A 22,844-nucleotide genomic window follows, 5' to 3' on the forward strand; every position below is an offset into this window, starting at 1 on the left:
AAAGTACATAAAAAATACAAGTCGCTTAAAAATATTTTCAGCTATTAAAGTTAATTTTGTTAGCAAGTGGTTAGATGTTTAATAAAAAATGTTAAAACTTAATATAAACAATTGTGTATTTAGTATCAAACACATGCATATGATTGATCTATAATCACGTGTGATGTTATCAAACATATACATAAGTCAAATTATTCTTATAAAATATGTTAATCAATTTATAAATTTAGCCAAACATTCCCTAAAATTTTCTATTACCATTTATTGGAAAAGAAGATGCAAAAGTAAATGGCCTATGAGCCACTCTTATCTAGGTTAAAAAGGATCTAATTCCTAATCACATCCACACACATATAGGACATATCTTTACTTTTTTCAAAAGCCTTTTCTTTTTTAATCATACATGTGCTTTTATAAGGAATCAATCAGTAATTTTTATTTATCTTATGATTAAACTATATGTTTGGCCTGTATATAATTTTAATTTTTGAAAGTAAAAACGTTATTTTTGATAGATCTATGCTCAAGTAATTTATTTATCATTAATAATAATTAAGATACATTTTAGTTCAATATACAAAAGTAAATTTATTCCGGAAAAAGGTACTTTGGAATTGTTTATTAACTTAAATAACTTCCTAGTTGGGTTGAACATTTTATTCAACCAAAAGAAGGTATCTTTATTTCACATTTAGAATTATCTTGAATTTAATTATAATAGCTCTCTCTATATATATATATACTGATGAACAAATTGAATTAGGGCCCCTATTTTTTTTCAATTGCTTATACGCATCATATATCTACATGTCAAGTTAGGTGCCTAATTAAGATGCACTTTTGCTAAGGAAACATTTCATTTTCACACATGAAATTCAAGCACATGTCACTTAAATATGGTCACCTTTAATTTAATTCATATATATATGAGAGAGATGAATTCAAACATTAACCATTGTAAGTCAAGACAAATGATATTTGTTGTTGCTTTAAGCATAATGTATACGTCCACTTGCCTGAGTTTAACTAGTGTTACAACTTAAAAAGCAAATCATGGATTGCCGAAGAAATCCTCAATTTTCTTAATATTTCTTAAGTATGGTATTTGATATTTCTATTGAAGGCTGATTAAATTTGAAATCACACGTTACATGTTACGTACTATGGACAGAGTTTCCAACATGTTTTTCTTCATTCTTAGGGAGTTGAAGCCTTGAAAGTGAAATTTTTGGTCAAAGATAAATAAATATCAATCATCTTAACACAATTCATGTTGATGCTCGTGTTATGATTGAATATAATTATGTGACATGCGGAAGTTAACGAAATAAATCTAAAAAAATCATGAGTAATAAGACAAATAAAAAATATACAAAAAAAAAATATTACAAAAATTAACGTAGTTCGTTCAACTGACTTACCTCCACAAAGGATCACAAACAATCAATCAATATATATATATATATATATGAGGACCATAGAGGAGGTGATGTGGCACCTCTATATGGCCTCCATTTGCATTTAGTTTTTTCATCTTTTTTTTTTAAAAAATAATTATTATATATCATAAAAAATTACTTAAATTTATTATAAATAAATAATTTATTAATGGTGGGTCATTTATAACAAAAACTCTTCATATTTTTTATTTATTTATCTCACTTATAATTAAAAGAGAAACATAATTTATTTATTTTTGACTTTTTTTAATTTAAATTAATTATTTTATTGTAAAAATATATTACTTCATTTATACAAATATACAAATAAAAACTTTATTAATGTATGAACATTTATAATAATAAAAAAATTCTATATTTTTTTTATTTGTTTATCTCACTTCTAATCATGAAATCATATTTTATTTTTTTTTACATTTTAAGTATTTTTATTTTTATTTTTGAATTTATTCACTAGGAGTTACTACCCATGACTTGCCCTTCTTTAATTTTTACTTTTAATAATATTCACGACTCTCATAATTTTTATATTCATAACCTCCAATTTAAATTTATAAGTTTATGTGTCTTATAAAATTCCTTTATTTTGCCTATAAATTTATATTAGTTTAAGGAAGATTCATTTTCACAATTATTCTTTCTTTTTTCATCATATAAGTTTGATCTGAAACAAAAAAAAGTACATGAAGGTAAGAAATACTTCATTGAACTTTTTATTTTTTATTTCCTCTATTTTTGTCTATAAATTCGTATTTGATTTGTGAAGGAAACTAACATGTAACCAAAAAAAAAGTACATGAAGTTAATCAATATATCATTCTCAAGTCCTTATTTTTTTCATTTCCTTTATTTTGTCTACATAGATTCATATTTATTTTCACGAAGATTCACATACAAAGTTATAATTTCTCTTCTCCATAATACTTGTTTGTGAATTAGCTAACATGTAACAAAAAAAAGTATATGAAGGTAAGATATATTTCATTCTTAAGTCTTTCTTTTTATTTTTATGGACTTAGACATGCTTTCTTAATATATATTTTTATGCTTGTATTATAATTTATCAAGTAAGTATGATTAAAAATCTCTTTAATTCTTAACAATGTTTTGTCCGTATGCAATGCTTTTTTAATAGTTAGTTTTCCATATATAATATAGTTTGATTATAATATTTGTTAGATTTCAAGAAATAATTATTATTTAGTATTGTTATTACTATTGAAAAGATAATATATAAATATAATAAATATGATTTATATTTCGTTCTTTTTTTTGACATAATTATTTTTAATTCGTATATGCTTTTTTTTTATTCAGTTGGTTGCATATATGAAGAGTTTGACATATGGATCAAAACATGATGACGGATCTCTTTGCAAAGGAAGATGGTACAAGGAAAAAAAATTAAGCATAATTAGAGATTATTTTTTCACTTTAAAATTTATTAGCAACTTAATTACTTTTGCTAGAGTTTTTAAAGTTTTAATTTATGTAAATAATTTAGCTAAATGTATTATATTGTCAATACTAATCATTTGATCCTTTAGTATTCTATTTTCTCTTTATTATGAAAAAAAATAAATATAATTATTTCATTTTAACAACAACAAAATTTATGATGATTAGTTTCACTTTTATTATAAATTATAAAAAGTAATTGAAAAATATATTATTATTTTCGTGATGTCATTTTTTTGCGTATGTAACAATCTGTTGTCGTTCTTTTTGCTTTGAAATGTATTTATAATTTTTATGTAGTCCCCAATTATTATATTTTCTCTGTTCATTTTTTGTATTTTCACACCTTTTTTTATTTTTTTATTTTACAAATAAAATCAATACATAATTAGTAATACATATAGTGACTAATAAAATTATACATTTGAATTATTTATAACTCATGTCTCTTCATCTTACTTGTAAAGTTTAATATTAAATATGAATCATGACTTTATATGCTTCATTTTTCGAAAATCTTACAAGTATTTAAATAATGTTTAAAAAATTATAATAAGCAAATATAATAATAAAATAAAAGAAAATAATTTTATTTGACGAAATCAGAGTTTAGATAGAACATCACTACTCCTAGAAAAGATAGAGAAAATTAAAACATCTAAAATATTTTCAACCTAATTCCAATATATTGTTATTTCAACATATTATCCCTTATTCCATTTACTTCACCACGGTGAATATTTTGTTCTAATATATACATATACTAAACAAATAAATATATTTTATATGTTTTTAAAAAGTCTATAATATCGCAGACGAGGAGAAACATAAATATTATCTATATATTCGATACTAACCTAAATATTATATATTTCATATTATTATCTTATAATATTTCATATAATCGCGCGAAGCGCGAATAGTTTCACTAATTATATATATAAATATTAAAGTACAAAATATAGAGAGAAAGAACATCTCCCAATTCAATTGGAATACAAAGAGGTTTATACAAGTTATAACTTGTGTCCCGCAAATCCCCCTAAAAAAAACTCTCAAAGCCCCTAAGACTATATTGTGAATGCTACTAAGTTAGAAGGAATAAACCTCTATTTGTAGAGTCATCAACATTTTTCCAAAAAAAAAAAGAACTAGCCAAATATGAAGACCTTATGTTTTTCTTTTAAAAAAACAAAAAGTATTTATGATAAGAAACTCAGAGCAAACACCCAACAGCTCGATCAACACTTATTATTATACTTGAGAATAACCTTTTAAAATGTGAATATAGACATTAAACTTAATAAGCCTCCTTAGCTATATTCCACTTAATTATTCTTTCATAATTTCGTTGCTACAAATATTTTTGTTCACGAGGCAAAGATTATACTGTATGGATATTCCATTTTTTACAAAATATTATGCCTTTTTCATTAATCAAGAGTTAGGCCCTGTGATAACACTTATGTCCTAGCCTAGCTATACCCTGTGCCCTATAGCTATACTTTTAAAATGTGACCATTATTATCTTATGATATAAGATGAATTTTATTAAGATCTTGCATGTGAGGTTAATTTAAGAAGTTTGTAGACTTTTGTTGAATCGTTACTTAGAGAGTATGGAGGATGCAATGCAATAAAGAGTTGAAGCCCAAAACTTTGTTAAACTGAAAAAGTACAAGGCTCCAATTAAAAGATTACTTGGAGAAAGGATGGGAGAAAAGAGGCAATGTATGCAAAGTGATGGTAGATGATTTTTATAGGAGTAATTTCACGTATAGCAAATATAAAAATTGTATTTGTATGCTAAGTTATAGTTTACATAATTGTGTTTTATAGCAAACATAAATATGTATATTTAGTTATATATATATATACAAAAGAGAATAGTTATATAATTTGCTGTGGTATACACATACAAAAGATCAATTGTATAATTTGTGTGTGTATAAAGCGAGAAAGAAAGAAAAACAAAAGAGAATTGGGCAGGGGAAGATCGTATTTGTATAATAATAAGTGTATAGGACGGAAATATATGCATTTGTATTTTGTATATACAATTTTCTCTATCTTTATACAAACACAATGTATACATTGTGTTTATATAAAGCGAGAGAGGCGAGTTTAGATCTGGGATAGGGGAACGAAAATATATGTATATATATAATTTCTCTTGCTTTATATAAACAGAAACACATTTATACATTTGTATTTGTATAAAAAGCGAGAGTGGCGAGCGAATTTCACATGGAGAGAGACGAAATCACAACAGTTTGTTACGGGATACAATCAAATCAAACTATATTTATGACATTTAATTTGAATGGATAGTTTATTATTATATACAATTTTTTTTTATAAATGCACGAAATTGAAGATGGAGTGTAGCTTTTGGAGCAAAAAATTTAGTTGATACAGCCATTTAAATAAATAGAAATTGCTCGGATGGTTAGCACTCCAATAAAGAGAAAGTGAAAAAATTAATTCTCTAGTAATAAAGAAATAAACAACAGAAAACAATACTTAAGATTAATAAAATACTTACAAACATAAAGCATGTAATTGAAAATCCATTTATAAATTTCAATTTTTTTAAAAATGTAGAGTATTTTTCTTTTCAAATATATATTAACTTAAGTATTAAGATGTTCAATTTCACCTAATCTTAGGATAAGCTCTATGTGTGTACATTATATCAATCTATTGAATGCATTTATAATTATAAATATTATCGCACATAATATTGAGGTGTAATGATGATATAACTTCATAAATAAAATTTGATAAAATATATAAAGTAAGATTAAAATTAAAATTAAATCAAATATTATCAATATTTAATAATATAAAATTAAATCAAATCGAATTTTAACAAAAATAATTACTCCATTTGGAATGATCAATTTAATTTCATTTTTAAGTAAAAAAAAATCATAAACAGCTAAACCCAAAATTCAAAATCCCTCTCTTTATAAAACTTAGTCACAGTCACAGATAAGGAAGGTATCCACATTTTCCTTTTCCTTCACACTCTCCAACTTCGTTTTCTCCGGCCGACCGGCGGGAGAGAAAAAAATGGCGAACATGAGGACGGCGATGGATGCAGCATTCTGGGACCTCAACATTTCAACACCGAGAGCCCTAGACGGGACGGCTAGGTCCATTCCAGGGGAGCCTATACCACTTGATAGAAGCACAGCTAGTAAAGCTCTCAGAATCCAACAACTTTCTCTTCTCGGAAATGGATTTCCTCTCGGAATCATTCCCTCTTATTCTCCAACTACCCGCAAGGAATTGGGCTCTTTTGCTCTTCAGTCCCTTTTGTTTAAAGCTGCTACTTCTAACTGGTAACTTACTACTACAATTTTCAACACATTTTCATGTATAGAGAGTTGTTCTATACCAATTGACTGCCATCATATTGTTTTTTTGTGCAATTGGAATCTTATTCGCTTATTAATGTTTTCGGCGTTGTTAAGTCTGGTGTAGGGATAAATGTGATAATTAGAAAACCTCTAATTGCAGAGACTAATTATTTTGATCTTGGAATGATATGAACCTGAGTTAAGCTTTTTGATTGCTATTGTTGTTCATCTTTGAGGACCTGTGAGGGATTAGGAGTTTTTTGGTATCCCTGCTTTTTAAGGAAAAAAGTGTTTTATAATGAAATTATACCTAATGTAATCCCATAGTTGGGTTCTGAGTCTGGTAGAGCGTACATAGACCTATCTCTTACTTCATGGGCTCAAGAAGAACATTTTATAGTGACAGAGTAGGATGTAAAATATTCTTATCAAAAGTAAAAAATTTAAAAACTAAGAATATATGGATAAGATTACTCTTGTTTTCCAAATTACTCTGAAGATAGGAATAGAATGTGTGCCTTTTCTAATAACATAATATTGGTTCTTGACCATATTGGTAAGTGACAATGCAAGTTTGTAGAATTAAAATTGTCACACCGTGACACGTCAAAATGCAAATTTCCAGTGTATTGACTAACTTAACATGCTAAGGTGACCTAGTACTATACTGGAGATCCAATATTCAAGTCTCTATATCCTCTATTTTTTTTGTTAAAGTCTATTACTAAAATATACATCACTTGTCATTTTTTCTTTAGTCTAGAAGTAGCACCTGAAAGCTTATTAGATTATCCTATATATATTAGTTATTGATTGGTACACTATAATTGTAAATCTTCCTACGATGTCTCAAGATGTTGTAGTGAATATCAATCAGATTAAAAAATTTGTCTACAATAACTGTGAATTATTCAGGTTATAATGTGTAGAAGATCATGTTTTCTACTATAAATATTTCATGCATACGTAAAAGTTAAATTGAACATGCACAAAATAATTGTTGAATACTATTTGTGTAGGTGGCAAAGCATTGCTGATCTTGAACTTGAACTTCAATCTTTTGTTTGTATAATTTTGCAGCTACACATATTTCTTTAGGAACACCAAACTGTCTAAAATACTTAACAAAATTAAAGACTGAAAAAAGTACCATTATTGTTTAAAAATACTCAAAGTTCTTGTGTCTTTCTTTTGATTGGTCCCCAAGTTCGTGTACTTGAAACGGAAGACTTTTTATCAAAAGACTTTGGGTGGAAAAATGAATGCAAAATGCAATGTGCTTGGTGTGGGGAGGCAAAAAATACTATTTCTGAAGTAGAAGATTTTCAGCTTATTTTCAAACCAAGTAAGATGATGTGCACATTTTGGAAACAGCAGAAAATAATATGCTTTTTTTTGCCAAAGTTCTTTATGCATCAGATGCTTTGCTTCAAACTGTTCATGCTTTCGACTATGTTTAGAATATATTGTTATGATCTTCATTTCTTTTATAGCTGAAAGAGCTGATTGCTTACCTGTGCTTGGATAACCATACTGGTCAAAGAGCCATTATTTGTTGCCTTCTCCCTTTATATTTCAAATTGGTGTTGATACTCCCAGAAGCCCCCTATTTATATACAAGATAGATGAACTGTTTGTTTATGACTTCATCTTCATAGGTGGCTTGGATTCACAGGTCAGTTTCGACCAAAAAAACTGGTATCTGACATTAAAGCTGAGTTGTCCAGTGTGGATGAATGGGAGCTGCCGATACTAAAAGACATTGGCAAGCATTTCTTGGAGAAGTCACTTTATGCCTTTGGTCTGTGCTCACAGCTATCTCTGACACCCTCTTCTTCTCTGTTATTGAGCACGGAAAAGCATGGCGAGAAGAAAGGACGCCGCTTGAGGGCCATGCTCTTTCATAAGGCAAGGATCTAAAGCCCTTAACAGTTGGTACACTGCTATTGGAATGTTATATTTGTTTCTTTAGATGCTTTATTTGTTATCTTTCATTTTCTCCTGTTTGCGTATCCAGAGTAGGTATATAATATATGTTGGGTGTCTATTTTGTTGATACAGTTTCTCTGTTTTCTTCCTCTTAGATTTGTGCCTCCTTTAGGACATGCATTATCATCCCTTTGCACTCTCAGGCATGTCACATTTTTTGAGTTTTGGACCTAGAAGGCAACTTTACTTCTTATTTACTTTGATGGTGCACTCTTTTTTTTTTGTAAGAAAAGTAAAAGTTAGTCTATATATATCCATAGGTATACTCTGGTGGTGCATTTCAGCAATAACAAACATTGTTTTTCCTTGTATAACTAACCTAAAGGATATTTTGCTTAGGTTTCTCACTTTTGTTTAAATGAAATTTTGGAGTCTGTTGCCACTTTGTTGATATTGGAATACTTCAGTAGAGAAATAAATCTGAAATTGCTTCAGCTGGAAAATGATAAGATGAGATCTCAACTCTAAACCACTCTCTAAAGCTAGATGTTTTACTTATGCTGTTTAGTTGGGTTATAATTCAACCCCTGTATTTAGTACTGAACAGTTTCTTGACATTGTTAGCTCTCTAGTACTATGAAGCTAACACCTTTTGCTTATGCTCTCTGTGAGCCCTTTTGCTTATTCATCAGTAATTCTGCATCTGCTTGCTACTTATTTAATGAAATACCTTCATAAAAAAAAAAAAGGTCCCCGTTTTATTTCTCCTAGCTCACTTTGGAAAAGATGAAGAATGTTGCTTAGTATATTTTGGGGATTCCTGACTTATTAAAGAAATTTAATATCATAACATACATGTAAATATACATGCGTTTGTCATAGCGTGCTCCTTTGCTGTTTAAACTATGTTCCCAGCTTATGAGCATTTACTATTGTGATGTTTGATTAATTATTCTTCTAACTTGATTGCAGCTTCCTGAGTACGACATTACTTTGGAAGCAGCATGGCCTGAGCTATTCTTAGACCATAAAGGTAGATATTGGGAGGTCCCAGAGTCAATATCGTTGGACTGTTTATCGCTGGTTTCCGAGGATGGATTGCGATACCGATTTGGTTTACATAAAAATGGTGGCCATCCTCGGGCTGTTGATAACATTACTGACGAGCCACCACTCAGTCTGATGCAAGGAATATGTGGAAAAGCAGCCGTTTCTTATGAAAAGAGCAGAGATTTCTGGAGAATCAAGGAAAAAAAAGAGGACATCATTATTGAAACAGATAAGGGACGGATTTATCGCCCTTCTTATGATATTCGTCTTAGAGAGCCTCATGCAGCAGTATCTGGAATTATTGGTAACTTCACTGGCTTACATAAAATTATAGTGTACTTAAATGAATATAACTTGGTAGCTTCCAGATTCCTTTATGACATGGTTTGTTAAACTACACCAATCTTGTATGAATACTGGATCTGGATCTTAACTTCTAACTGAATGTGAATCATCAGAATCAATTCTCCAGCACTAAGATAAATACCTAGTTTATTCATAAATATAAACTGTTTGAGCTTATTCTTTCCTCAACATGAACTTTGTTGTGGTGCTTCTGCTAGAATCTTGGGATTTCAATTATTTATGTGGAGGTATTTTGTAATCAATGTGAGGGAACACTTTTAAGATAATTGTTACACACCCTTCAAAAGTATTATTTTCTTTACTTCCGTTTAGATGACTTAATGGGTATACACTATTCTTCAGCATGTTCCTGGAATATTGAAGAAGCGAACAATATGTCCCTTTAATAGCTGACCCAACTTTATTATCTCTTCATAGCGCGATTGGTTCTTATAAAATTGGCGGTGTGACAATTTCATGCATATATGATGCTATCCAATGTTGCTACCCCAAAGTCGCAGCACTCACAAAGTAGCTTTACTTGCCTATTCCCTTGTATTGGTTCTTATGGAATTGGTGGTGTGACAATTTTATGCATATATGATGCTACGTTAAAGTTGCAGCATTCACAAAGTTGCTTTACTTGCCTATTCTCTTGTCTAATCATGTACTTAAACTTCTTGCCTAGGGGGAACTCTTGAGGCTTGGCTCAACAATGGTAGCAACAGTTCCTCGGCTTCGAAGCATAGAAGTCCCTTTGCTGTTGATCTATTTGGTTCACTTTGCTGTACTTTTCAACATGGTAAATTCAAAGAGTCCTTTGGAGACCTCACAAGGGTAGATGCTCGTCTAGATGTCTCATCTGCTTTAGCGTTAACCAAACAGGTTTCAAAAGTCTTCAGAAAAGCATCATCTAATAATGCAAGAGACGTGCTCTCTTCACCCAGACTCGAATTGATACTTCAGCAGCAGGTAACTTCCAAATATTTCTTCTGTCACGTTGTCTACAGAGTTAACTTGAATGTATCAGCATAGTTATTAGATATCGTATAAGCTCCTTAGTTTATGTGACAAGTAAATACAATTTTGGGAAAAAACAAGTGGGACTCAGGGTTTGTTTGGTAAAATTTTTTTCTGATTTTTCCTTGTTTGGTTGGTCCGAGATGTTTAGAAAACATCTTCTCTAAGAAAACAAGCTCCTTAAAACTCAGGAAATGACTTCTCTAGAGAAACAACGATATACCCAGGGTAATGCTACAGGTGGGATCTGAGAAGGATAATAGTGTACATAGACCTTTCCCCCTCTTGGAGGCAGAAAGGCTGTTTCCGAAATGACTTCTCTAGTGCCATTAGAAAAATACAAGTTCTATTAGTGGCATTCCAAACTCATTCTCCTCCTTTTCCAGTCCTCACACCTTGATATTGTACTATTAGATCTGTTTCAAAGGGAACTTAAATCAGTGCTGTTCACCCACTGACCCACTACTTCTTATGGTTACTTTATGTCTTACAACTCTTAACACTTGAGCAGGGTGCATATCTAAATTTGAATCCTTCTCCAATGCTAACTTTGAATGGCAAAACTTCTGTTCCTCGTTATTTTTGGGTAATCATGTTTTTGACAATGGTTTTTAAATTTTTTGTTTGTCGTTTAAATGCAGGTTGCTGGGCCAATTGTGTTCAGAGTAGATTCAAAGTTTTCGCTGAATTCACCAGCTGGCGTACAATTGGAAGATTTTGTATGCAGTTTAAATTACTCGTTAAAGCTTCTAAAGTCTGGGAAAGTGGTAGCATGGTATTCCCCGAAAAGGAAAGAGGGAATGATTGAGTTACGACTATTTGAGTTTTAGAATTTGTTTACTTTCCTATTGAATGTTTTGTTAGTGAGTGGTGTTCTTCTCACTAATACTAAATGTTTTTTCTTCGCAAATGACCCTTGCATCTGATTCGCAGGCAATTTTGTTCGTTCGGTAATACTATTCTCCTCACTTTTTAAGTTCTCATATGTTAGAATTCGCGGACCAGAATATACTATTCTGGAGCGATAATACCAGTTTGGTGTTCTTAGAGATGTTTTGGAAAATCAAATGATCCTTTTCGTCAATGGTATTTATTACATAGGGGTGTCAAAAATGAACCCAAAAACATAGATAACCTAGTAATACTATTACACAACTTAGAAAGCCTTCAAGATTCTCTAGACATGCTTCAATTTTGGTGATATGAAGTTCGATGAGCAGCAGTAAATAATAAAAAGAGAGAAAAATAGACATTGTGATTGAGTGATCAGCTGAGCATCTTACTGCTATTAGTTTAATCTTTTTTTAACTATATGTATAGTATGTGAAGCTCAACCAAAAATTTCCTATTAGTACACCAAATTTTGACTGAGGTTAAAATTAGTCAACTTGACCCTAAACACAAAATGGAAAATCTCTACATACGTTCAAACACCATTAGTAAATTGGCATACCCTTCCTTCCCCCTCCCCATGGCTTATGATGGTTTGTCATCAAATATAGATATTTACTTACCTTGAGATAAAAACGATATAACTCAATCTCAATACTTCTTCCCATAAATCATCAGAAAAATATCCAATAAAACATATCTCAATATTTTTGTGTTACAAAAGATGGGATTTTACAACACATCCCGCAGTCTAAATGTCTTTTGGCTAAGAAACTGACAAAACTTAGCGCCCTAATAATTCAAATGGGAGAAACTTCATTCAACCAAAGCCAGCAACTCGCTCTCCTTGCAGAAACAATGCCTTGCATCAGTTCCCAAATCCACCTGATAGGTTGAAGTGCACATAAGTTCACAAAAATCATTTAATTTGTCAACTTCCAAAACGGAAGTTGACATGCATCAGATAACAACTAATACACTAATACATCCTTTAGTTTGACATACTGCACCAAATCAATGATGAGCAAACTGCTGCACCACAGACCAGAACAGACGAAACAAAAGAGAATGCAACACAGACGTGTAGGTTAAATATTATTATACCCTATTGAAGTGTTTTATAGAAGCTTCTTGTCATCTAGGCTCTAGCAATGAATGAACCTTTGCGATGTTTGGCAAAATTCACATCTTCAACTAAGTTCAGTTTGCTAACTTCTATCTGATAACACACCATGTTTGAAACTGAGAATAATTCATCAGTGTCCAGCCTTATAGAGGCCGACCACCCTATAGACTCCACACTAACATCAACGGCTTCAACAACCAACAATTCATCATCCTAGAGGATATTTCTGAAAGCATCTCAACAGGAATCAGAACCAGTGATATTACCAAATTTGAACATGCCAAGCCTAGTTAATGGGGATTAAAAAGATCTAAATGAATAGGACAACAGTATGTCATAACCTATAGGATGTGATGCCCATGCTTCAACAAGTTTATCAACATAAATACTAGTTAAACATTCTATATTGGATTAAACTGCCAAGTAGTTAATAAGCAGGTTAGGCCAACAGCAGTTCTACCCATTAATAACCACGTTAAGTGAACTATTGATCTTAGATGTTAATCTTCTTCACTTCAACCTTTACTTTCTCTATATATGAAGAAACTTAAATCAACATCGAATGTCAACACATTTTTTAGATAAGCTTCCATATTGTCCAGTAAATCCCTCTCGAGTAGGCAGTAAGAAGTCCAGTTGCACTCTGCTTATGTTTATCAGGTAAGATCAGTCTTGAGAAGTCTCATTTCATCTAATATTCAGTGATCCCCGAAATTGATTAAGACATTAATAATACTAAGGAGAATAAAATAAACCAAACAAGTCTTCATCATTTTGCAGAAACTGCTGCCTGTCAAAACTAGAAGAGGACATAAATAGCAAGTGCAATTTTATCTAAATAAGCACTAGTTCATCAAGAGAGATTTTGGATCATCTTGGAAAACCAAAATATGATTTACGTATCAGACATGTCAACAGACACAATTATAGATCAGCTTACAACTAAAGCACGTACCTCATAAGCATTGATGTCAGAGAAAAGAACCTGCAAAAGAACCATACCATTTATTTAGTAGAAAGTACACAAAGGATCAGTAAAGCAAGCCATAATCCCCTCCCCACCAAGGGATGGAAGACAGGAAGCAGGGATTAGAAGTAGACGTACAAAGCCCTATGCTATAACAATTCAGTCCAAAGAAACTAGTACCAGGAAGCATAAAGATAAAATTTAATTAAAATTAAAAACTTGCTATTTGATAGACATCCACAAAATCAAAAATTTCAATAGGCTTACCTTCTTCCCCGTCTCTACTTGAGCAACGTCAGAACCAACAGAAAGAACCTAAAATTAACAAAATTGGTCTCAGTCAGTCATCAGAACGATATATAATATAATGCCATCATAAGCATCTCCAATCTGTCCAAATGAATATATAATATGCATAGAAGTTTAAACTTACTTCTCCCATAAGATAACGCTCAAACTTCACTGCCGATTTCGGAAGCAAAACTCCACCAGCAGATTTCTGCACACAAACTCTTTCTTTCAGTAAATATTACAGGAAGATGTCCATACTGCTGTCTATCTGGCCAGTCTTATATAACAAGAAGCAAAATCAAAATTATCCAATGCTAATGCACATATGTTACCCATATTTGTTGTGTGTCAAATAACTTGCATTAATGGGAATGTCCATCATACTGACTTCTCTACTACAGTGGCAAGAATAAGCTATTTCTTCACAGGTATAGAACTAAGAATATAAGATCTCCAGGAACATTACAAACAAGAAACAATCTAAAGGGGAATAGGAGGACAAATAAAGATGATTATTGGACTCTAATATAGCTAATAAATAAATCTATATATATTAGAACAAATAAATTGTGCCTTAAAATGTAGTAGAAGCTTCGCTTTGAGAAAAGATTTTAAAAGATTAAATTACTCATTCTTCGTGAGACCATTGCAAGATGAAGCTATATGTACACATAAAACATGCTATACTAGCATGTTTTTCTTTTTCTATCACAACTGAAGCATCGCTCATACGCACATACACACGATAAACTAATTTAAATTCTCTTACGGATCCCAGACACAAATATTCATAGGACACAGTTAACAGCAATTCTAGGATATTTTAAGTACGTTTTCACAGAAAGGTTCAAGGAGAACAAAAAGACAAACTTTTCAGATGATAACAATTGCAAGACAACCTAGGACCTTTTGATCATCTACAGAAATTCAAGTTACATATATCTAGTTGTGAAAACTGTGGGTACTTAAATCACTGGTTTCAATAGAACTAACTTGATAGCACCTCAAGTTAACACATAAGTCCAGTTTGCACAATACATAACAACAGTACAGTTCAATTAGGTAAACTGAAAAAAAGAAGGTAGAAACCCCATTAAGAGACATGTGTGTGAGTACCTCAGGCAATTCCTCTAACCGAATCAAAACTCTATCAGCTTGCGGCACAACCTATATTCATTAACAAACAAAATCAATAACAATTAAGTAATTTCACTTTGACTTGAAATAAGCATAAAGGTGCCACCTTTGTGGGTTCCCATTTCTGGGAAATGGCATTAATTCTCAAAGAATTTCTTCTCAGACCTGTCCAAAACCCAAAAGGGTAAATGTAAATAACAAGAAAACATAAAATATCATAAATAAGGAGATGGGGTTGTGAGATATGTACCAATGGGTCTTTGAGGAGAGAAAGAAGGAAGATTTGTTGAGTGAGAAGTGAAGGGTTTAGCCAATGTAAGGAATGTAGACGCCATGGATAAGGAGAGAGGAGCAGTAGAGAATACAGTGTGTAGTAGGTGTTTGGTTGCACAGTCCAAAAAAGGGCAAATTAAAAGAGTCCTGAAGGGTATAACTGTAAATATATATCAAAAGATTATTGGTTTCATCATAAGTTCTAGATTGTTCCTTTTCAAATTGGCTTATTATGCCACTAACATTAACATTGTTTTAGGCCATTCATTAGCTTAATTCATTTCATTTAAATTTGATTCACTATGGTAAATTACATTAACATTGTAATGAAGCATCACTATTAACAAACATTCTTATGGATGGAGTGGTGGGTGGGGACAATGAATTTTATCATACTTTTGCTGTAATACAGAAATCAAACAACGGCTACTTGGGACCACCACTGTCTTCCTTTCTCCTTAATCTCTGCAATAGACTCAATCATTTCTACACTTTCTTGCTAATCATTCCCTTTTTTATGTTTCCACTCTCCAAACTACACTAACCCTGTCTACATTGTAATAGGCAAACACCCATCTCACAAAGTTTCCTCCTTTTTCCCTTTTTTTCTAAAGTTCACATTTTTGGGTTTTGAGTGGCTATGATGATGGTGAAGAAGCTCTGCTGCTTTCAGTATTTTGCTCTTTCTAGTCTCCTCCTGGCTGTTCTTGTTTCCTCCAAGCACCATGGTAAATCTGCCTCTTTACCCTCACTCCTTTTATTTTCTTGGCTATTTGTACTCAGTTTCCAACTATCTAGTCTAAAAAGCTTATGCTCTAAAAAAACCATCTTTGGATGAGTTGTCTTCATAGTCTACATAGCTAAGTCAGTCCTTGTGAAAAACTGTTCTTTTGTTGAGAAAGGGACTAGATGTTGAGGGAGGAAGGGATGTGGCATTGCAATTAGTCTCTAGATTCAAGTAATCTTTTAGCATTACTGCACTAATTTCCAGTTAGGTTTTTGCTTAGTTGATCTCTGTTAAATGTTTTAGCTTTACTAGACAAATTTCCAAATTTATAATGCTTGCTTTCTTGTAATAAGAAAGGTCTATGGTGTTGTAAGAATCCCATGTATATAGAAAGAAGAAACACTTAACTAGTAGTTTCCTAATGGTGCTATAGTAATATAACAAGGCAAGCCTATATTTGGGTTTGTGGATGTATTGATACCAATTGAATCCATATAGATCTTAAGCTGTATCCACATGTGGAACCAGATTCTTTATTATTTGGGAGCTAATCCAATTTGCTCATGAATTAAGCATATTAAGAAGATAAAGGAAGTTGGAGAGATATGCTCACCATAATTTCTTTAAAAAAATAAAAAATCCTAACTATGAAATTACTGGCAAGTAGTTGGACCCCCTCAAAATAGTATTGTGTCACAGTCCTGGATGCATTTAGCACTTAGTTCACATTACTTACTATAAATGATTCTTCGATTACTTTAGTGATCTTCAAGAAACTTTTGCTTGGTAGGCACTACTCACTCACTCAGACAACGCTCTAACATTAATGTGTATGGTTCTGTCCCCTTCTTCCATTCGGAGTCACAGGCTGCCTTGATAAGCATGATGCGTATCGTGCTTCCTTTGTGTGAATAGTCCACGTTCATTTGATTACATCAAAGAAGCAATCTGCCTCGCTTTGATACACCACAGTTGTCATTATGGAAACCCATGTCCACCTTCATAATGTCAAGCTTGTAAGGCGAAATGGGGCCACCATAGCCCATTGAGTGCTCTATCTAGGGGCATCAACATTAAACGCTATGTTCTAGTTCCATCCACAATCTTATTTGTTATATTCAATTCCAATTTTCTGACTGTGAAATACCTGGCTTTAATCATTTTTTATGGCTTGTCTAACATAATCTGAGATCATTAAGAACATTCAAGAAGGAATGCTGAGCAACTCAAATGAATTTGAATATGGAGCATCTAATTAGATTTTTTAGTACCCATGTCCTAAAAAGTCTCAATATGTCTATTTTTCACACTGTAGCAATTTCAACTAACTGATGAAAATGTAAACTGATAGAAGAGCTAGTTAGATAGATAGTTAGTCCACTCTTACATTCATCCTGGAGAGTCCTTTGTTTACTTCCGGAGTCCTCCCTCATTTAGACGTTTCAGGCTCAACTAATACTTTGTTTGTCTTCCCTCGTGTTCTTAGCTTGAATTTTCAGTGATCCTAGACTTATGAAGCTAAGGATCATTTATCTAAAAAGAAAAATAAATAAAGCTATTTACAAGTTCAGTTTTAGACCAGGATAACCAATGCTATACCCAAGGTTACGAGTAAGGAGCCAAAAGATTGTAATTCCTTTAAGGACTGAACAAGATAGATAAGGGCTATGAATCGATATTTAGAGAAGTGGTATTCTAAAAGAAGAGTTGTAAAGAGGAAAATGAAGAAGAATAGACTTGGCCAGTGTCTGAAGTTTAAGCTTGGAGGGTATTGGTGGCTTTAAGAACTTATTATCTGATATTAGTTAAAAGCAAGGGCTACAACCACATTGAGTCTTTTGGATAGATGAAGGTATACAACATGAATTGTTTTAGAAACAAATGACATAAAAAGGGTCAAGTGTCAACTTGTAGATCTGACACCTCCTGATGGGCCTTGAGAGCTGGGGGCGATCAATTAGCATTGAGTGATCAGGTTCTAGAAACTTAAGTTTCGGAGGAACATCTATAACCTGCCGAACTAAATTAGCAAGGAGTTGAGCAAATTTTTCTAGCTGAAGTATAATGCTTTCAGACTTCGAAGTAGCATTGTTTTGCAATTGATGAAGTTGAAAAAACAATTGAAATTTAGTGCCCTTTCTTTGAACCAGCACCTCATTATTTACTGCACTGAATGCTATACAGGAAATTCTGCAAATGATCTTGTTGATATCATCAACAAGAACAGAACTGGTCAAAAGCTTCCTCAACTTAGTAATAGTCGTGGACTTGGATGCATAGCCTTGCAATATGCTAAGGAATGCATGGGGAACTGCAGTTCAAGCAAGAGTGTAAATTGTCACCCTTCTGAAGATGACTTCACTGAAATTTTTGCTCCAAACTGTGGTGTCGAGCTTCCCACTTTTGGAACCATATCTGGCTTCATTCTCGGCTGTCAACCAAAGTATCTCGAGCCATTGGAAGCCTTCTCAAATGTACTTGTTCATGACAAAAGAACTCTTTCTCTTTTGAAGAACAAAACTCATACTGAAGTTGGAGTCGGGATAATCAAAGCTCACAAGCACAAAGGACCTTACTTATGGTGCATTTTGTTTAGTAGTAGCCAAAGAAACACCACATTCGTACTTGATAATCTTGGCGAAGGGATTAAGCAGAAGAAAGGATGCTATAGTGGAACCAGCTTCCCTTGCAGCAGAGCACATAGAGACGAAGGTCTTTTTTCGAACAAAATTGGAATTATGGTTCTGCTCTGTGTTTTTATCTTCTTTCAAGAATCCCTTCTCAAACTTCTCTGATATAACTATATATCTCTACTCAACTAAAATTTTGTCTCTCATTTCGCTGAAGCAACCTTGGGCGTCCATTCATGATTCATTTTTTAAATTTCTTATGACCAGTGTTCATGTTGTATTGCTTTAATCTTCTCTTCTTGCACATCCATTATACCATTCAAAGCACATGAACTTGCTTGTTATTGACATAGACCTAACCACAGCCAGCAAAGAGGGAACATGAATACATGTGACAATATGTTTATGTGTTTTATACATGCATTACACTGATATGACCTTAACATAATTTCTATTGCCATGTTGTGATAAAGATAGAAGTTCAAATCAATACCAGTTGATGAAGTCCCTACCTATGTGGAAATTGTCTTTTCTCTTATGATCCCTATAGTCATGCTAGTGAATTTCAGAATACTATACATCTAAGTGTTCTGTTTATCATCAATGAGAAAAATCCTCTAGTGGGACTTAGACCTAAGTCCTACCATCTCCAGGCCTTCATAAAATTTATGCAAACTGTCAATGTATGATGATAAGAGTATACTTATGTGACCAAAAGACTATACAATAACAACGACTATGCCTCAATCACGGGTAAGTTAACGTTGCTATATGAATTCACATTGTCCGTTTACGTTTATGCTCATCTCAACCTCTTAAAATAAACATACATTTCTGTATGACCAAAAGTATAACTATAGAGAAATATGGAGCCACCTGATCACAATGAAATGAAAGATTTGGTGATGTACACATACATAGTTGGTCTTACCAAAACCAACAAATGAAAGACATGGGCCAGAGGGCACTCAAAGCAGAAACCATTTGGCAATTACTTTTCAGCATAATATTTCTTGAAAATATTATTTTTTTCTCTTTTTTTCCCACCTAATATGTTGGATGACTATTGTGCTTTTAGGGACATTAAGTTTGACTTAATCCAATACACGTACAATTTCTAGCTAATTTACCTCTACTAACCTCAAATTAACACTTGTCCATTGAAAAGAAACTTCTATAAATAGCGAATTAACAATATCATTATAACCCCACATAGCACCCTTGGGTGTGGGCTAGCAATTGACAGAAGCAAATTCAAAATCTAAACTTTGAGTTTCGAATTCTAAAACAAGGTTTTTAATATTAATAATTGACTTGTGAATTTAACATATATATACAAGTCTTCGCCAAAGTAACAAATTAACGCACAATAACATGACACACACAAAGAGATAAACATGAAACGTTCCATGATTCTATTGATTTTTTTCTTTTGACTAGGTGAACAAATCAATGAAAGATAACTTCGATTCATCTAAGGATGTATAAACACTAAAAAGCGAGTTTTTTTTCTATTTAATCTATGTAGCCCTTAAATAAAATTTAGAAAGAGGAAAAAACACCTAAAATTCGAAAGAACAATTTTTTATTTTTTATTTTGACAAAGAAAAAGTTGGTGGACGAATGTTTGCTTTAGATTTGGCTGCATATTTGAGTCGTTTAATTTATCCACACATTTAATTTTTATTCCGAGAGAGATTCTTTTGACTGCGTGCATGACAAGTAAATATATTTAGTAGAATTAGTACTAAAGACAGTATCGGTAAAAGTTGCTACTTTTTATTTTTTATTTAATTAGATCAACTATATTTATGTTGTTTATTTATCTAAATCATGAAACAAGTGACCTCAAAATTTACATGAAAAAATTATTCTTCTTCTACTACTACAAGTATTAATCTTTCTTAAAGCATCTTCTTGCTTTATTTTTGTTTGATCAACTGTTTTTATCTTTTGTTCTTGTCTCTTTTTGCCTTTTTTTCACACAAGGATATGAGCTAATGCACCAACTAAAAAAGCATTATTCATTGTTAGGAAATATTCCAATATGTTTTCTTGGAAATGTGACTGGTCTTCTAATTTTAATCGGGAGATTACGAATTTGAGTTGTGAAAACAATCTTATATCAAAAAAAAAAAATAAGACTGTCTACAATACATCCTTGTGATTCAATCTTTTTCTAAATCATGTGCATAACATGAGCTTAGTGCTAACCTTTTTTTTCTCTCCTACAGGTATGCAATTATGCATTTGTTAAAATAGGATAAAAAGTTATATAAATTGGTACATTTTAATAAGATTTTAGCTATACTTTTTATTTATTATCATTTATAGTAATATTATGTAAAATTTGTAATATGAATTAAAAGTGAATTATGTATGCAATATATATGAATTATAATTGTTTTTTGAAATATATTATGTTGGTTTGGTAAAAATTTGGCACATTGTATTATAAATATATTAAAATGTGTTATTCATCATTAAAATTTGTATTATATGTGAATCATAAATTGTATGTATTAAACTTGTATTATAAGTGAATAAAACTAATCAAATGAAGAAAAAAAATTATTTCTATAAATGATAAATATTTTTTTATTATATAACATATTTATGTAAGTTCCCAAAACTTTAAGAATTTACCATGAATTCTAATACTTATATTTTAATTTTAATAAAGACGACTCACAACAAAAATTAATAATAGCTACAATTATGTCTCAATTCGAAGCGTTTGTTGTATGACGAATTATCAATATTCATGTTGATCATATTATAATAACTCCACTTAATATAAAAGTTCAATAGGAGTAACATGAGACTAGAGAAAGATTTAAGCATCAAAATTATTTTTTCAATAGTTATATGACAGAATATAATTTTAGATAAAATATTTGCCAAGTTTTCTTTTCTTTGGTAAAATAGTATAAGAGCCCGTTTGGATGAGCTTACAAAAAGAAGTTTTTAAAAACTACTTTTGAAAGTGCTGAAACTTATTTTTAAAATAAGTAGTTATGTGTTTGAATAAAAGTGCTGAAGTTAAAAAAAAAAGTTGTTCATGTGTTTGGCAAATAAGTACTAGTAAACACTTTTTTTAATCAAAATGTTTGAAATATCCTTAAAAGTTGTTAACATGATAAAAGTTGATTAATTTATTAATAATAATAATATATAATAATAACAAATAATAATAATAATAATAAATAATATGAAAAGAATAATAATAATAATAATAATAAATAATAATAAAATAAATAATAATATGTAATATATAATAATAATAAAGAATAATAATATAAAATAATAAAATAATAATAATAATGATATATAATATTAATAACAAATAATAATAATAATATAATAATGTAATAATAATGTAATAATAATAATAACAATATATAATAATAAAAACAAGTAATAATAATAATAAAATAATATGAAAATAATAAAAATAATAATATAATAATACATAATATATAATAATAAAATAAATAATAATAAAAATAATAAAATATTAATAATAATAATAATATATAATAATAATAATAATAATAAGGAGTAATAATAATAAAATATTAATAATTATAATTATAATTATAATAATTATAATTATAAATAATAATAATAATAATAATAATAAAAATAAAAATAAAAGAAATAAAGGCAAAAAGGTAAAATATTTGGTCAAACTTAAAAGAGTTTTTAGGCTAAAAAAGAAAGCACTCCTTCTCCCGCTTTTAATTTTTGGCTTAAAATAAATATTTTTAAGGGAAAATGCACAAGTACCCCCTCAACCTATGCCCGAAATCCCAGAGATACACTTATACTATACTAAGGTCCTATTACCCCTCTGAACTTATTTTATAAGTAATTTTCTACCCCTTTTTAGCTTACGTGGCACTAGTTTGAAAAAAAAGTCAACCATCGTTGGGACCACAAGATAGTGTCACGTAGGCTAAAAAGGGGTAAAAAATTATTAATAAAATAAGTTCAGGGGGTAATAGGACCTTTATATAGTATAAGTGTGTCTCTGAGATTTCGGGCATAGGTTGAGGGGGTACTTGGGCATTATCCCTATTTTTAAACTTAAAATAAGTCACTTTGAAAATTATCAAACACATAAATAAATCAAAAAATCAACTATTAAATCAATTTGATCAGCTTTTAAGTTA

The 22,844-nt window shown here is 30.9% G+C and overlaps 3 protein-coding genes across 3 annotated transcripts; 2 read left to right on the top strand and 1 right to left on the bottom strand.

The window, feature by feature from the left end:
- Window positions 1–5,861: 5,861 nt before the first annotated feature.
- Window positions 5,862–11,603, top strand: LOC101246470 (protein TRIGALACTOSYLDIACYLGLYCEROL 4, chloroplastic). Its single transcript, XM_004229661.4, has 5 exons — window positions 5,862–6,265; window positions 7,942–8,191; window positions 9,185–9,566; window positions 10,296–10,579; window positions 11,269–11,603. The coding sequence occupies exons 1-5, from the start codon at window positions 5,994–5,996 to the stop codon at window positions 11,455–11,457; spliced, it is 1,377 nt and encodes a 458-aa protein (XP_004229709.1). The 5' UTR covers window positions 5,862–5,993; the 3' UTR covers window positions 11,458–11,603.
- Window positions 11,604–12,159: 556 nt separating this feature from the next.
- LOC101246758 (10 kDa chaperonin 1, chloroplastic) lies at window positions 12,160–15,450 on the bottom strand. Its single transcript, XM_004229662.5, has 7 exons — window positions 15,290–15,450; window positions 15,146–15,204; window positions 15,019–15,069; window positions 14,045–14,110; window positions 13,879–13,926; window positions 13,600–13,629; window positions 12,160–12,403 (listed from the first exon to the last, which is right to left on the bottom strand). Exons 1-7 carry the CDS (start codon window positions 15,372–15,374, stop codon window positions 12,335–12,337), a joined length of 408 nt encoding a protein of 135 aa, XP_004229710.1. The 5' UTR covers window positions 15,375–15,450; the 3' UTR covers window positions 12,160–12,334.
- A 119-nt stretch (window positions 15,451–15,569) lies between these two features.
- On the top strand, window positions 15,570–18,929 carry LOC101247064 (uncharacterized). Its single transcript, XM_004229663.5, has 2 exons — window positions 15,570–16,040; window positions 18,224–18,929. Exons 1-2 carry the CDS (start codon window positions 15,953–15,955, stop codon window positions 18,832–18,834), a joined length of 699 nt encoding a protein of 232 aa, XP_004229711.1. The 5' UTR covers window positions 15,570–15,952; the 3' UTR covers window positions 18,835–18,929.
- The last annotated feature ends 3,915 nt before the right edge of the window (window positions 18,930–22,844 follow it).

The sequence above is a fragment of the Solanum lycopersicum genome, chromosome 1 (assembly GCF_036512215.1).
Source record: "Solanum lycopersicum chromosome 1, SLM_r2.1".
Taxonomy (NCBI): domain Eukaryota; kingdom Viridiplantae; phylum Streptophyta; class Magnoliopsida; order Solanales; family Solanaceae; genus Solanum; species Solanum lycopersicum.